Raw genomic sequence first — 14,777 nt, forward strand, 5'->3', positions numbered from 1 at the left:
AAGAATATTCCTCTTGGCAATTCCGTGATCATTAGCAATCTAAGCTTGAGGTACGAGAGCATTGACAACAGTAGTTAGGCTATCCCTCTGGACCATCTGTTCCGCTTTCATTCCAGTCTGCCCATAGAAAGACCAATTTGTCCCAAAAGCTTTTGTTACAATCTGAGCCTGTATACCAGGGTTGGCGAACTTTTTCAGGCTCGGAGGCCAAGTTCCTTGGCAACCTTCCAAAGGCCACATTCTGGTGTTGGTGGGGATAGAGGCAAAAGAGAGCAGAGCAGCGAATGCCCATTCTACCTAGGGATGGGAGGGTAGTTTTGGCACAAACAGCCTCTCCATCTTTCCTCCAGACCAGCAAGAGACGCTGACAGATTTTAAGGGGGGGGGGGGAGGAAATCAGTTTGTGAAACTCGGCCAGGGAGGAGTAGCAGGAGTGTGGCATGGGGAAAACTTCAAGCACCAGGTAGTGAGACCTGGAGAGCTGTATTTTGTTTCCAGGCCTTGGGTGCCTCACCTCTGAGGTAGAAAAATAATAATTTATTTCTTTGCCCCAGCCACTCTGGGCGGCTCCCAACAGAATATAAAAACACAGTAAAACATCAAACATTAAGAACTTCCCTAAAGAGGGCTGCCTTCAGATGTCTGCTAAAAGTCAGGTAGTTGTTTATTTCCTTGACATCTAATGGGATGGCGTTCCACAGGGCGGGTGCCACTACTGAGAAGGCCCTCTGCCTGATTCCCTGTAACCTCACTTCTCGCAGTGAGAGAACCGCCAGAAGGCCCTCGGAGCTGGACCTCAGTGTCCAGGCTGAACGATGGGGGTGGAGACGCTCCTTCTAGTATACAGAGCAGAAGCCTGTATGCCTTTCCTTCTATAAAAGTGTCTAATAAAATAGCAACTATGATTGCCCCATGTCTATGTTTGCTCCACAGGACTCTGAGACATGGGGAGGCAAACGAAGGCCCGCGGGCCGGATCCGGCCCAATCGTCTTCTCAATCCAGCCCACAGACGGTCCGGGAATCAGCGTGTTTTTACATGAGTAGAATGTGTGCTTTTATTTAAAATGCATCTCTGGGTTATTTGTGGGGCATAGGAATTCGTTCCCTTTTCCCCCTTCAAAATATAGTCCAGCCCCCGACAAGGTCTGAGAGAAAAGTTTGCTGACCCCTGCTCTACACTGTGAAACAGGTTTGTGATCTCACTATAAAGCTTTTCTTCCCAAACTCGAAACATTCGCACCGTTTGCTCCCTGCGTGAATTCTCACACACTGACTAAGACCTGATTGATCACCAGAGTTCTTGCTGTCGCCGGGAAGCTGGCCTGATCTTTCCCCATGTGGATTTTCTGGTGCGAAGCCAGACAGTCCCCCGGCTGAAGCTCTTCCCACACTCGGAGCACTGGTATGGTTTGTCTCCTGTGTGGAGTCTCTGGTGCCTCAGAAGGTCCGAGTTCTGGCTGAAGCTCTTCTCGCACTCCAAGCACTTGTAGGGCTTCTCCCTCGTGTGGATCCTCTGGTGCCAAGTGAGGCCGGACTGAGCGCTCAAGCTGATGGCACCATCGGCACAGCTGAACGGCTTCTGCCCTGTGTGCATCTTCAAAGGCCGGCTAAGGATCGATTTGCGGAGGAAAGTCTTGCCGCAGTTTGAGCAGCTGTAGAGTTTTCCCCGCCTGTGGATTCTCTGATGTGAAATCGCTTTGTGGTTGAAGCTCTTTCCACAGTCCAGGCATTTATATGGCACTTCCCCATCACGGTGTCTTCGATGCTGAGCCAAGCTTTTTCCAGCCCTCAAGCTTTTATTTGGTTTCTCCTGGGTGGGAGCACAGAGGCACTTGCCGCTTCTCGTTCCTCTGTGTTTTTCCTGCCGGGTCGGGATTTCTTTCAGGTCCATGCCCTGACAAGCAGCAGGTTTAGCCTTATCCTCCGCCTGAGCCTCACCCTCCTGCATCTCTGAATCACTTTGATCCTGGAGTTTCTCTTTACATAGAATCATAGAGTTGGAAGAGACCACAAGGGCCATCAAGTCCAACCCCCTGCCAAGCAGGAAACACCATCAGAGCACTCCTGACATATGGTTGTCAAGCCTCTGCTTAAAGACCTCCAAAGAAGGAGACTCCACCACACTCCTTGGCAGCAAATTCCACTGTCAAACAGCTCTTACTGTCAGGAAGTTCTTCCTAATGTTTAGGTGGAATCTTCTTTCTTGTAGTTTGGATCCATTGCTCCGTGTCCGCTTCTCTGGAGCAGCAGAAAACAACCTTTCTCCCTCCTCTATGTGACATCCTTTTATATATTTGAACATGGCTATCATATCACCCCTTAACCTCCTCTTCTCCAGGCTAAACATGCCCAGCTCCCTTAGCCGTTCCTCATAAGGCATCGTTTCCAGGCCTTTGACCATTTTGGTTGCCTTCCTCTGGACATGTTCCAGTTTGTCAGTGTCCTTCTTGAACTGTGGTGCCCAGAACTGGACACAGTACTCCAGGTGAGGTCTGACCAGAGCAGAATACAGTGGCACTATTACTTCCCTTGATCTAGATGCTATACTATTGATGCAGCCCAGAATTGCATTGGCTTTTTTAGCTGCCGCGTCACACTGTTGGCTCATGTCAAGTTTGTGGTCAACCAAGACTTCTAGATCCTTTTCACATGTACTGCTCTCAAGCCAGGTGTCACCCATCTTGTATTTGTGCCTCTCATTTTTTTTGCCCAAGTGCAATACTTTTTATTTCTCCTTGTTAAAGTTCATCTTGTTTGTTTTGGCCCAGTTCTCTAATCTGTCAAGGTCGTTTTGAAGTGTGATCCTGTCCTCTGGGGTGTTAGCCACCCCTCCCAGTTTGGTGTCATCTGCAAATTTGATCAGGATGCCCTTGAGTCCATCATCCAAGTCGTTGATAAAGATGTTGAATAAGACTGGGCCCAAGACAGAACCCTGTGGCACCCCACTAGTCACTCTTCTCCAGGATGAAGAGGAACCATTGATGAGCACCCTTTGGGTTCGGTCAGTCAGCCAGTTACAAATCCACTGAGTGGTAGCATAGTCCTAATGACGTCCCACATATTTCGGTCTCGTCCTCAATCTCTCGCAAGCTCCCTTCTGGAATAAACTGGTAAGCCAGAATTAAATGCTATGAATTGGTGCCTGAGTAAGAAAAGAAAGTGTAAGAAAATTAAAAAAAAAAAGAATTTAAATAGGGTTGGAATGTAAGGTTCTGCACTTAGGCAGGAATAACCAGCTGCACAAATAAAACATGGGAAGCACTCGGCTTACTAGTAGTACATGTCAAAAAGACCCAGAGGTCTTGGTGGACCACAAGCTTAACATGAGTGAACAGTGTGATGCAGCAGCAAAAAACTAATGCTATTCTAGGCTGTATCAACAGCTTGTGCATGTTACTTTCCTCAATATATACATTTTAATGCATAGTTTACATTAGTTAGGTGCATTTCTGTACACATTACAGACCCTCAAAGTGTCCCTCTATTCCAGGGAGAGTCCCAAATTTAGAGAAGCCATCTCGGTTTCTGATTTAATCCCGGAATGTCCCGCTTTTCCTTAGGACATCCTTATTTTCATCAGAGAAATCTTGGAAGGTAAGTTGTTACGCAACTCCTGAGCCAAAGACATAAGTAACTATACAACCTTTTAGAAGACATCTGAAGGCAGCCCTGTATAGGGAAGGTTTTTTTTAAAAATGTTTAATGTTCTATTATGTTTTTATATACAGTGGAGCCCCGCAAGGCGAACGCCTCGCAAGACGGAAAACCCGCTAGACGAAAGGGTTTTCCGTTTTCTAGGCGCTTCGCAAAACGAATTTCCCTATGGGCTTCCTTCGCAAGACGAAATGTCTTGCGAGTTCCTACGGGTTTTCCCCCCTTTCCCCCCCTTTTCCTAAGCCCTAAGCCGCTTATCAGCTGATCGCTAAAAGCCGCTAAACCGCTAATAGCGCTAATCCGCTAAGCTGTCAATGGGCTTGCTTCGCAAGACTCTTCCACATTCCCAAACCTCTAAAGAGCTGGCTGTGATGACATAGTGGTGATGGAAAGGCACTCTGTTCATGCCCAGAGGTTATGAAGAGCTGTGTTTTCCCAATGGCTTTGGGGCCTTTCGGACTGGTGGGTTGTGTGTGGTTGTGTTCTGCAGCCCATGCATGACCTAGGCCACATTCACACCATACATTTATTGTGCCTTGAAACCACTTTAAACAGTCACAGCTCCTCCTAAAGAGCTTGGGGATTTGCAGTTTATTTGTAGCACCCTGCTTGTGGTTAACGCTTAGCTGGAATGAAATATTCAACGCAGCAATAGAGAAATTAAAATAATAATTTATTTGTCAGACAAATAAATGAGAGGCACAGTGGTATATGGTTACCAAGCTCTGGCCTGCCCTCTTGCCATCCTGGCCAGCACTTATATTCCCTTAATCCAGCCCCCTTTGCTCCTCCTGTGGCTGCCTCTGTCCAATCAGCCTGGTTGAATATTCCTATTGGCTGTTTGCTAGAACCAATCACAAAAGATACACCCATATCCTCCTGTCCTTATAAGGGAGACAAAGAGCTATATATATGACAAATAAGTAATAATATATCTTACATGGAATCTTAATTACCAGCTCACCTCTTGCCCTCCTTGCCCTATTGCCTTCTAAAACAAATGTTTAATCTTACATTTTTATGTTCAACAGATGTCAAGGATCTTGAGTTTCACATCAATATTGAAAGATTTCCTTCATTTGAAAGTTTCTAAACAAATGCCTGACAACCATATATCAAGAGTGCTTGGATGGCGTCTTCTGTCTGGCAGGGGGGCTAGGCTGGTGGCTGACTTAATTTCAGGATAAATACAACTCTTACAACCATATGAAATAAGAATCTAGCATTCCTTAAATCCTTTGCATAATTACATTTAAGCCAATATATTTAAGCTAATATATTTCATTCATTTATCATAGGTAGCCTTTTAAAAGAATAAAGCTTCTCAAAGTAAAAAGGAAGGAACTCAGTAAAAAAACACAGCTTTTAAAATAAACCTCTTCAGTGTACACCTCCCCCCTTTCCCCCTCCTTTCCCAGCCAGCTAGATGCTTCTCCCATTAGCTCTTCCCAACATTTATTGCCTTTTTTAACTCTCTCAGTTTAAGAAAGAAACAGCTTTAGAAAATTTCCCAAAAATGCTCTCTTTTCTTCTAGCCAAGCCAGTTGCCTTTTTCACTGCTCTTGGCCTTTCAACCTTGGAAAGAAGATCTGGCTCATTTTACTGGGAGGCACATTGGTATTATTTTACTTATTTACCCATTCTTAATTGTGTTTTTTCAGCCTTGGGGCAGCATATGTAATTCTCCCTTTTTATGACTTTGAGAATTGTTTTTCTACTATAAATCAATGGGGCCCCCCCTTGTCTTAGGAGAAAAACCTCTTGCCAAGGTTCTTTCTGCCTGGCATGAAACATTTGAAAATCCTTTTTTAAGCTCATTTTTAAATACAAGCCTTGATTGCAATATATAAGCTTTGATAAAAATGCAGGCTTATGATTAGGTGCCTCATATTAAGGGTGCTGAGAGATGTTAGGAGACCCCAGTACTTTCCTCACAGAGCTAGATTTCCCAGAGTGGTTCAACAAAATTTTCCTCTTTACAGGGAGCAGTGTGATCTACAGGAGGGGCTCTCTTGAAACTTCCAAAGATTTCAAAAGGGCTTTTATTTTGGCTACCCATGTACTGTGGAATAATAATAATAATAATAATAATAATAATAATAATAATTTTTTATTTGTTCCCCGCCCATCTGGCAGTGTTTCCCCAGCCACTCTGGGCGGCTTCCAACAAAGACCAAAAATACACTAAAATTGTATCTGCACTTTCCCAAAAGAGTTGAAGACATTTTTGCTCTTACAGTCTTTGTTCCTACAGCTAGATAAATGGGTATTTTCATAGAATCATAGAACTGTAAAGTTGCTTTTGTGTTTTTAACTGTTTTCAAGTTATCTTATTTGCAAATCGCCTTGAGGCGGTGGTTTAGAAGGTGATAATAATAATAATAATAATAATAATAATAATAATAATAATAATAATATTTTATATCCCGCCCTCCCCAGCCGAAGCCGGGCTCAGAGCAGCTAGCAACAATAAATCTAAATCTAAAATCAATTCATTTTAAAATCAATTCAAAATCAAATTAATGGTAACCTTTGGGCTAGAGTTCTATGAAGATTACCAAAGGAGGGGGTCAGACTTTGCCTTGGCCAAAGGCCTGGTGGAACAGCTCTGTCTTGCAGGCCTTGCGGAAAGATGTCAAGTCCCGCAGGGCCCTAGTCTCTTGTGACAGAGCGTTCCACCAGATCGGAGCCACAGCCGAAAAAGCCCTGGCTGTGGCCGAGGCAAGCCCAACCTCTCTGTGGCCCAGGACCTCCAAGATGTTTTTGTTTGAAGACCGTAAGGTCCTCTGTAGGACATACCAGGAGAGGCGGTCCCATAGGTACGAGGGTCCTAGGCCGTATAGGGCTTTAAAGGTTAAAACCAGCACCTTAAACCTGATCCTGTACTCCACCGGGTGAATGTGATCCTGCGGCGAGAACCCGTAAGGAGTCCCGCCCCAGCATTCTGCACCTGCTTGAGTTTCTGAATCAGTCTCAAGGGCAATGTGTATTATTATATAATAATACACATTTTCGGACACACTGCTTTGTTGGAGAACTGTGCTGCAAAATTTAGAGAAGTGAAGATTTTGAAAGATGTTTTTTGTGTTTCGTATGCCTGTGGGGTAACTTCACCTTTAAGTATGAATTGAATCAGATGTCTCCTGTATCTCTAGCTGTATACAAGGTCTGGGATCGGAAGTTACCTGCCTCCGCCGTGTGTGCCAGTCACTGGGGAACAGAAGGGAAAGTGAGCCCCTGCGCATGTCCCACTTTTGAGCTTCCTGTTGACATCTGGCTGGAACCAGGAAGTTGGACTCGATTGGCTTTTGGCCTGATCTTGCAAGGCTCCTCTGACGTTCTTAGAAGAGGAGACCGAAAGGAGACCATGTCACCTGCAGCTGGCCTTTTCTCTAAACTAGCAAAGTCCCAAATCCTGCAATTTTCCCTCAGAAACCTTTCCACACCACCCCCTGGATCACTCTTGTGCCAACTGAGCATTCACCTTGGTCCTCACTGAGTCTACCCCTCCCACCAATTTCCCTCTGCCAAACATTTGTTGCATTTCTCTTTTTTTACAAAAATATTTATATTTATTTCTAGAACCGTAACAGCAATGCGAACAAAGCAATTATCCTGGCAAATATGATACCCCATTTTGGCGGTCGTTTTGGCCACCGAAAACCCTTGGAGAGTGAATTCTCTCTTAGCCAGCAGGATCAACACACAGTGTTGGAAAGAACTAAAGGAAATGCAACGTATTCTCTTCCGTATCGTCTCTAGCTAGTGCGGCAACTCAGTGTGGATGGGTCGAAGGGGCAGAGTCTGGAAATAGTTAAGATGGCTTTTCCTGGTTGGTGTCCTGAATCGTGGATTGGGGGTGGGAGGGATTCCTTCTCCTATTGATCTCTTAAAAGTTTCACCCAGAACAGGTCCCAAGTCTGAAATCTGGAGCATCTTCTTTGCAATGAAAAGGTATAATTTCCCTACAAAGCTGGGCATGCATGCCGCCGAAAACGCTGGAGAGCCTTGCTGACCAGTGTAGCCAACAACAAAAAAGGTGGAACAAACCTCTGCTATAAGGGAAATTCCCAATTTTCCTATCAGTGCTATGGATTAAGTTATTTTAAACCTAAGCAGAGCTTAGTCGTTTGAGCATCTGATTGCATACGGAAGGTCCCAGGTTCAGACCTCTGTCTCCAGGTTAAGACTGAGATATGCTCCTTGCCTGGAATCCTGGAGAGAGGCTGCCAGTCCGTGTGGGCATAGCCAAGCTATACGGACCAGTGGCCTGACTCAGACAGGTTCATATGTCCCAAGGGTCTCATGTTCTTTTTCCCGGTAATCCTCAGCCAATTCCCCCCACCTATTTTGCTTGCATACTGCAATGGTCTCCTCCATCGCGGCAAGGAGGCATTTCAGGCCAACGCGGCGGCGCTTTCCCCACGATCCAAGCGTGTGCACGGGTCCTCCGCCACGTGGACCCGTCTGTGTCTGTTGAGGCTGAACCGCTGCCAGAACCTCTTGCCGCACTGGAGGCACTCGTACGGCTTCTCCTCCGTGTGCGTCCTCTGGTGGCGCTTGCAGTCCGAGCTGCAGGCGAAAGTCTTTCTGCACTCGGAGCACATGTATGGCTTCTCGCCGGTGTGGACGCGCCGGTGCGCGGCCAGCCCCAATCTGTAGAGGAAACACTTCCTGCACTCCAAGCACCGGTGTTGCTTCCCTCTCTTGCACATCCAACTGTACTTCGCGGAGGAGGAGCTGCATGCAAAGCTTTTTCCGTAAGCGCCGTACAGGTTTTGCCTCTTGCCAACAGAGGGTCTCTGCTGGACGGCAAGTCCTCCGAGATCCATGTGGCCTTCGCTGGAAGGAAGAGGCCCACCTGCCCTCTCTTCTGGGTGGGTTTCCTGCTGGGATTCTGCTCTGTGCTGACTCTTAGAAACATTGGCCTGCCCGTGGCCCCGGTCTTCCAGGCTGGCTGTCGTCACCCCGCATGGCTGTGCTTTTCCTGAATCTTCCGGCACATGATTTCCCCCCACATCTACAGTCAACCATCCTTGACCACCTGGAGAAACGAGAAAACCCCAATATCACTTACTCCCAGGACTACAGGAGGTGGTTGGAAAGTAAAAGTAAAAGCAAGGAACGAAGGTGGTTAGGAGGAAGACAGGACAACAGGAACTTCCCATCCCCACATATGAAAACGAGTCTCTGATGTAGCAGGTTGTGGGACTCTCTGGCCTTCCAGATGTTGCTGAACCACAAAGCCCATCATCCCAGGCCATGGACTCAGTCTAGAGACAGGAAGCTTTTAATTAACAGTGAAGAGAACACAGGCTTGAATGGGATTGTCTTGTGTGCATACATGATAGAAGGATTTTCTCCATGGGGATGTGGAATCTGTGGCTTTCCACAATTGGGTTTACAATTCCAGCCCCAAAGAGATCACTGGTGATGCTGATCGGAGTTGTAGTTCAACGACATCTGGAAGGCCAAAATCTCCCCACTTCTGTAGTGAAGAAACAGCTCTGCTGTGTAATATCAATAAAACTTTTGCAGAAAGCAATGAGGACTTCTGGGAGAAAACTACATGAGTTTAGATGCGCCAGGAACTCTAATTATGGTTGGTTTTAGCTAAAGAGGCTGGGGAAGAAATATACTGTAATCATGTTCAAATTAGAATCCATCTAATTTGCCTGTTCCAAAACAATACATGAACACAGCCACCCTTCGAAGTTTGCACTTCTGAGAGCCTTGCAATGCTGTTCTGCAGCCCCAAGATGCATACAAAAAATGCATATACTAGGATAAAGAGTACACACAACGCTGCACGCTTTAGTGAAGATAATGCACACAAATGCTTTATGTTAGGCAATACTTGTTTTGCGGAAACACGTACATGTTCCCTTTACAGAAGGGAAGGAGCCACAGTCAGAGAAGAAGTCGGGGAGCACCCCAGAACCTGCCCCCCCCAGAGGCTGTGTCACTCCTTACCCAACAGGCTGGCTTCTTCTCCATTGTCGTCTTCCTGCTTGGTCTCCATGGATGGTGCCACCTGGTCGGCGTCACACAGAGCCTGGCTTGCCTCAAAGGAAGTCCCAGCTGCATCCTCAAATGGTATCTGCACCGGCAAAAGGGAATCCTTTCAGGGGAGAGTGGGGTTGGTGGTGCAGCCGCCAGCAGATGGGCTAACCATTTAGCACTGGCAGCCAGGGCCTCCTCAGTGGTGACTCCATTCCACTTGTGGAATGCCCTCCCTAGCAGACTGCATCACTGCTAAAATCCAGGATGAAATTTTATGCTGCCCTCCTGGCATCCATGATTTTATTAGCCATGAGTATTTGCCACTCTTTTGAAAATGCCTTTTTTGATGTCCTTTGTGTCTTTCAAATATATTTATTTATTTTGGGTTTTTTAAATACTTTTGGAAGGGTGTGTGTGTGTGTGTGTGTAAACACTATCTGCCAAGTTGAACAACCCCAGTCACTGGAAGAAGAGACAAAGAAAATGACTAATTAGTTAGAATCATAGAACTGCTTAAGCCCCTCGTGGTGGTATTCTGCATAGCTGTCAACTTTTCCTTTTTTTAAAGGGAAATTTCCTTATTCTGAATAGGATTCCTCGCAAGAAAAGGGAGAAGTTGACAGCTATGTGCAGTAGCTGCAGGTTATGGAGAGTCTTCAAGGGCAGCCCCGCAAAGAGTGCACTAAAGTAGTCTAACTGGAGGGAACATGTGCAGGGCCATGGAGAATTCTGGCATAGTTATGTCAGTCCAAGAAATACATAGTTCAATGCAGTTTACCATTCATTTTTTCCTCCCCACCCCCTACATTGGGATGGGTAGAGAATTCAACCCATGTCCCATCACTTAACCTACAACCAAGTACCAGGAAAATACCTTTACCTGCTTCTCTCGTCTCTCAGCCTCTCGTTGCATCTGCAGGATATCTTCGGCCAGGGTCACCGCCTGGGCACAGGTCTCGGGGCTACACTCCCTCACCCAGCTCTGCATCTCAGGCGGCAGGATGGCCAGAAACTGCTCCAGGATCAGCAGCTCCAGGATCTGCTCCTTCGAGAGCCTCTCCACCTTCAGCCACCCCCGGCACAGATCCTGGAGTTGGCCGTAGGCCCCTCGGGTTCCCTCGGCTTCCTGGTAGCAGAACCGCCTGAAGCGTTGGCGCCGCTCTTCCCTGCTCATGGCGTCCCCTCTCAAGATGGCCGCCTTCACTTTCCCATAATCCTCTCTGTCTCCGGCGTCCAGGCTGTTGAAGGCCCGCTCGGCTTCCCCGCTGAGGGCCGGCAGCAGCCGGGTCACCCACTCTTCCCGGGGCCACCGGCAGGCTTCGGCCACTTGCTCAAAGGAGGCCAGGAAGGCCTTCGTATCCACCCAGGGCGAGGGCTCATCTGGCAACAGTGGGGCCCCCCAGTCCGAGTGGGGAGACTCCATTTTCCTCAGGAACTCCTGCCATTGGGCTTCCCAATGTTGTAACAGGCCCTCATGCTGCTCTTGTTTAACTTGGTCGAGAGGTATCCTTTGCAAAAATTCTCTCCCAGCCTTGTTTGCATGGAGGACTTTTCCTTCACATTGTGATCCCAGCCCTCGTGTGAGGCCTGCTGGGTCTTGCACCTCCATTTTGTTTTCCGAGTGGCCGTCTCAGTTGGCGTAGAAAATGCTAGAATCCACAGGGGGAGACGCAGTCTTTGAAACAGGCACCGTGGTCTCCTCCTTAGGGAAGAAAGATGAAAAGAGAGGGAAAGAAATGGATTTTACATCCCTTTATTTATTTTCCCCCCAATACTTTTTATTGCTTTTTTGTAACAACAACAAATAAAACAAATACTCTTACATTCAAAAATTTGTATGTCTTCTTATTTCTTATTGCACCGGGACTTCCTTCTATCCCTTCAACGGTTTTCATGTCTCAAATCTTTTCTTACAGTTTCTTATTTACACGCCATCCACATCACAAGATTTACATTAATTCTGCTACAGTTTTTAAATTCTTACAATTACTCCGTATATATTCAACAAATTTACTCCAATCCTTTTCGAACTTTGCTTCTTTTTGGTTCTGAATCTTATAAGTCAATTTCGCCAGTTCTATGTATTCAAACATTTTTGTCTGCCACTCCATTAAAATTGGGATTTCTCGGGAATTTTACATCCCTTTAAAGGGCCACACCATGTGTTTAAAGCATAGGCTAAGGGTTTTGGGAATGGAAGCTCTGAGACGAGGAAACTGCAGTTCCCAGGATGTCATGTGCTTTACATGTACGTTGAATGGCGCTTTAAAGGTATACAGTGAATCTGCTTACTGCTTTGCCATAAAAAAGTCACATGGGGTCTGCAACAAAATGTTAAGACCATGCCATACTCATGTTTTAGGGTGCCGAGCCAGCCATGCCCTTCACCATGGGACTCCATTCCATTTCTGGAATGAATTAATATGTTTAATTTCGAAAGGAAAAGATCTAAGGATGTTAATGTTCAAGTTAAACTTTGTAAGTATTGTGATCTGGAAAACCGTTAAAAGGACATGCAATGAAATCCAACCAAGGGGAAGCGAGGAAGTCACTTAACAATGTTAATACGTGTAATTTTTTAATAAGGTTATTAATTATGTTTGTTTGTTTATAATTTTGTGAAAACCAATACACTTTTTTGAAAAAAATAAAATAAAAAATAAAACCCAGGAGAGCTGCTTGCTGCCAGCCCGTGCAGACAATCTTTAGCTAGACGGACCAAGTCAAGATAAAGACTCTTATCTGTCAAGAAACCTGACTCTGAACAGGTTTCCCTCAAGAGCTGATCTGGGCTTGCAGAGGAAGAGCATCTCCCCTCTGCGCCCTCCTGCAATCCCTGCGCAGGTTTACTCCCAAGTAAACCCCACGGAAGTCGCCCGCGGCTTGACCAGTGCGATTGCAGCCTGCGATTTCCCACTGCACTTCTCCCTCTCGGAGGCATCTGCGCCCCTTCACCCCTTTTTGCACGCTCACCTCTGCACGCCTTGCTTTTCTTGCACCCGGATCCTGTTCTCTGCCTCCGATGAGGGAAACTCAAAGCGATTTCAGGCAAGGAGGTGGGAGATTTTCGGTGCTTTTTAAATATATTTTTGGACACGCCCCTCACATTGCCATCACACCCACACCCACTTCCATTTCTCGGTGCTCTCTAGGAATAAGGGGAAGTCTTTCTCATTTTAACCCCCTGCTTTCCGGAGAAGAGTGCCTGATCTTAGGAAAGGCTCCTGCTTTGTTTTTTGATTTTATTGAAATCTATCAGAAATGCAAATTAATTTTTTAAGAAAAGAAAAAGAAAGGCTCCTGCGTGATCCAACAAGAGAGGTTTTGCCTGTTGTCTGATGGGCTGTGTGTATCTTTTGAAAGCTATTTTTATTAAAGCTTGAAAAAACAAAGAAAAAATGTACAGAAAGCAACCTCAGAAATAAAGCACGTTTTTAACATAAAAACTAAAAGCTGCAGAAAGATGTTAGGAAGCCCTTCCTGGAGCAACGGTTCCCAGCATTCCCTGGGAAGAGGGATCAATTGTTAAGCCACCCTGGGAACTGTAGCGCCATGAGGGGGGATGCCCTAACAACTCCCAGCATCCTTAAGAAACTACAGTTCCCATGATACAATGAAGGAAGCCATCACTGTTTAATGTGGTATGAGACTGCTTTAACTGTATCCTGTAGGCTGGCCTAGATGGGCCTTTGCCCCAGCAGAGCTCTGCTTATGCTTTGATGTTCTTCTGCTACTGAACTGAAGCCCAGCCCAGTACCACTGTTTCCCTAACACCCCAGCTCACCCTGCTATGCTTGTAATAACACGTTTTTTAAAAAGGTAAAGGACTCCTGGACGGTTAATTCCAGTCAAAGGTGACTCGGGTTGCGGCGCTCATCTAGCTTTCAGGCCGAGGGAGCCGGCATTTGTCCACAGACAGCTTTCTGGGTCATGTGGCCAGCATGAGAAAACCACTTCTGGCACAAGGGGACTCCGTGGCGGAAACCAGAGCGCACAGGAACGCAGTTTCCCTTCCTGCCAGAGCAGTACCTATTTATCTGCTTGCACTGGTGTGCTTTCGAACTGCTAGGTAGGCAGGAGCTGAGACAGAGCAACGGGAGCTCATCCCATCGCAGGGATTCGAACCGCCAACCTTCTGATCGGCAAGCCCAAAAGGCTCTGTGGTTTAGACCACAGCGCCACTGCTGCTCATCGCATGCTCCTTTGTGCTGATCCTCATCCCTCATTGATGGAGAACTGGAAATTCCAATTGTTGTGGGACTCCGACCACCATCATCCCTGACCGTTCGCCATTCTGGCTGGGAGCTGATGGGAGTCAGAGTCCCACAGAAATCAGAGACCCACTGCAGGTTCCTTTGTTGCTGTAAAGCTCTTGCGTGCGTGCGTGCCCTGATGCACGTCAGAAATCACGCCAGCCAGCGGCATGGAAGCGTAGAATTGTGGACTTGGAAGGGATCTAGTCCACGGGTAGGCAAACAAAGGCCCAGGGGCTGGATCCGGCCCAATCGCCTTCTAAATCTGGCCCACAGACGGTCTGGGAATCTTTTACATGAGTAGAATGTGTGCTTTTATTTTAAATGCATCTCTGGGTTATTTGTGGGGCATAGGAATTTGTTCATTATTTTTTTCCAAAATATAGTCGGCCCTCCACAAGGTCTGAGGGACAGTGGACCGGCCCCCTGCTGAAAAAGTTTGCTGACCCCTGATCTAGTCCAACCCCCTGCAATGCAGCTGTCCCATGTGGGGATTGAACTTGCAACCTTGTGTTCTCTCATAGCTCTGCTTGGAGATGCTGGGCTGAACATGGAAGCTTGAGAGGGCCAAACATATGCTCCACCCCAAGGAAGCGCCATTTAATGGGCGCCATTAGAGCTTTCCCGGGGGAGATGGGTGAGCTCACCTTCCACTGCTAAAAGTCCTCACGGTTGACCACAAAGGGACTTCAGGAACATGACTTGAGATGGGAGTACTGGTGGCAAACTTGTCTTGTTTCCCCCTTCTCCCAGTAGAGCGGGTGACACCGTTGCATGAAAGATCCTGGGTTCGAATCCCCGCTTGGCCGCAGCGAAGCTCACCGATGACTGACTTCCAGCCTAACCTGACTTCACAGGGTTGTTGT

General features: G+C 46.8%; 2 protein-coding genes across 3 annotated transcripts; both read right to left on the reverse strand.

The window, feature by feature from the left end:
* Positions 1–517: 517 nt before the first annotated feature.
* On the reverse strand, positions 518–1,981 carry LOC310837999 (uncharacterized protein). Its single transcript, XM_083725320.1, has one exon. It carries the CDS (start codon positions 1,947–1,949, stop codon positions 1,290–1,292), a length of 660 nt encoding a protein of 219 aa, XP_083581446.1. The 5' UTR covers positions 1,950–1,981; the 3' UTR covers positions 518–1,289.
* A 5,223-nt stretch (positions 1,982–7,204) lies between these two features.
* LOC310837651 (zinc finger and SCAN domain-containing protein 16-like) lies at positions 7,205–12,717 on the reverse strand. Of its 2 annotated transcripts, none has more exons than XM_083724576.1 (4): positions 12,632–12,717; positions 10,539–11,360; positions 9,629–9,755; positions 7,205–8,699 (listed from the first exon to the last, which is right to left on the reverse strand). In XM_083724576.1, the coding sequence occupies exons 2-4, from the start codon at positions 11,265–11,267 to the stop codon at positions 8,053–8,055; spliced, it is 1,503 nt and encodes a 500-aa protein (XP_083580702.1). In that variant the 5' UTR covers positions 11,268–11,360; positions 12,632–12,717; the 3' UTR covers positions 7,205–8,052. The 2 variants fall into 2 exon arrangements, with proteins under 2 accessions (XP_083580702.1, XP_083580701.1); XM_083724575.1 differs by having other exon boundaries at positions 10,539–11,357; positions 12,626–12,680.
* Between the last annotated feature and the right edge of the window lie 2,060 nt (positions 12,718–14,777).

Source organism: Podarcis gaigeae (genome assembly GCF_964106915.1).
Source record: "Podarcis gaigeae genome assembly, chromosome: 2".
NCBI lineage: Eukaryota > Metazoa > Chordata > Lepidosauria > Squamata > Lacertidae > Podarcis > Podarcis gaigeae.

Coding starts and splice junctions, on each gene's coding strand:
- LOC310837651 (XM_083724576.1), bottom strand. CDS start 11,267: ATGGAGGTGCAAGACCCAGCAGGCCTCACACGAGGGCTGGGATCACAA. Junction 9,756..10,538: donor CTGAGAGACGAGAGAAGCAG/GTAAAGGTATTT, acceptor TTGCCGGTGCAG/ATACCATTTGAGGATGCAGC. Junction 8,700..9,628: donor AGAAGAAGCCAGCCTGTTGG/GTAAGGAGTGAC, acceptor TCGTTTCTCCAG/GTGGTCAAGGATGGTTGACT.
- LOC310837999 (XM_083725320.1), bottom strand. CDS start 1,949: ATGCAGGAGGGTGAGGCTCAGGCGGAGGATAAGGCTAAACCTGCTGCT.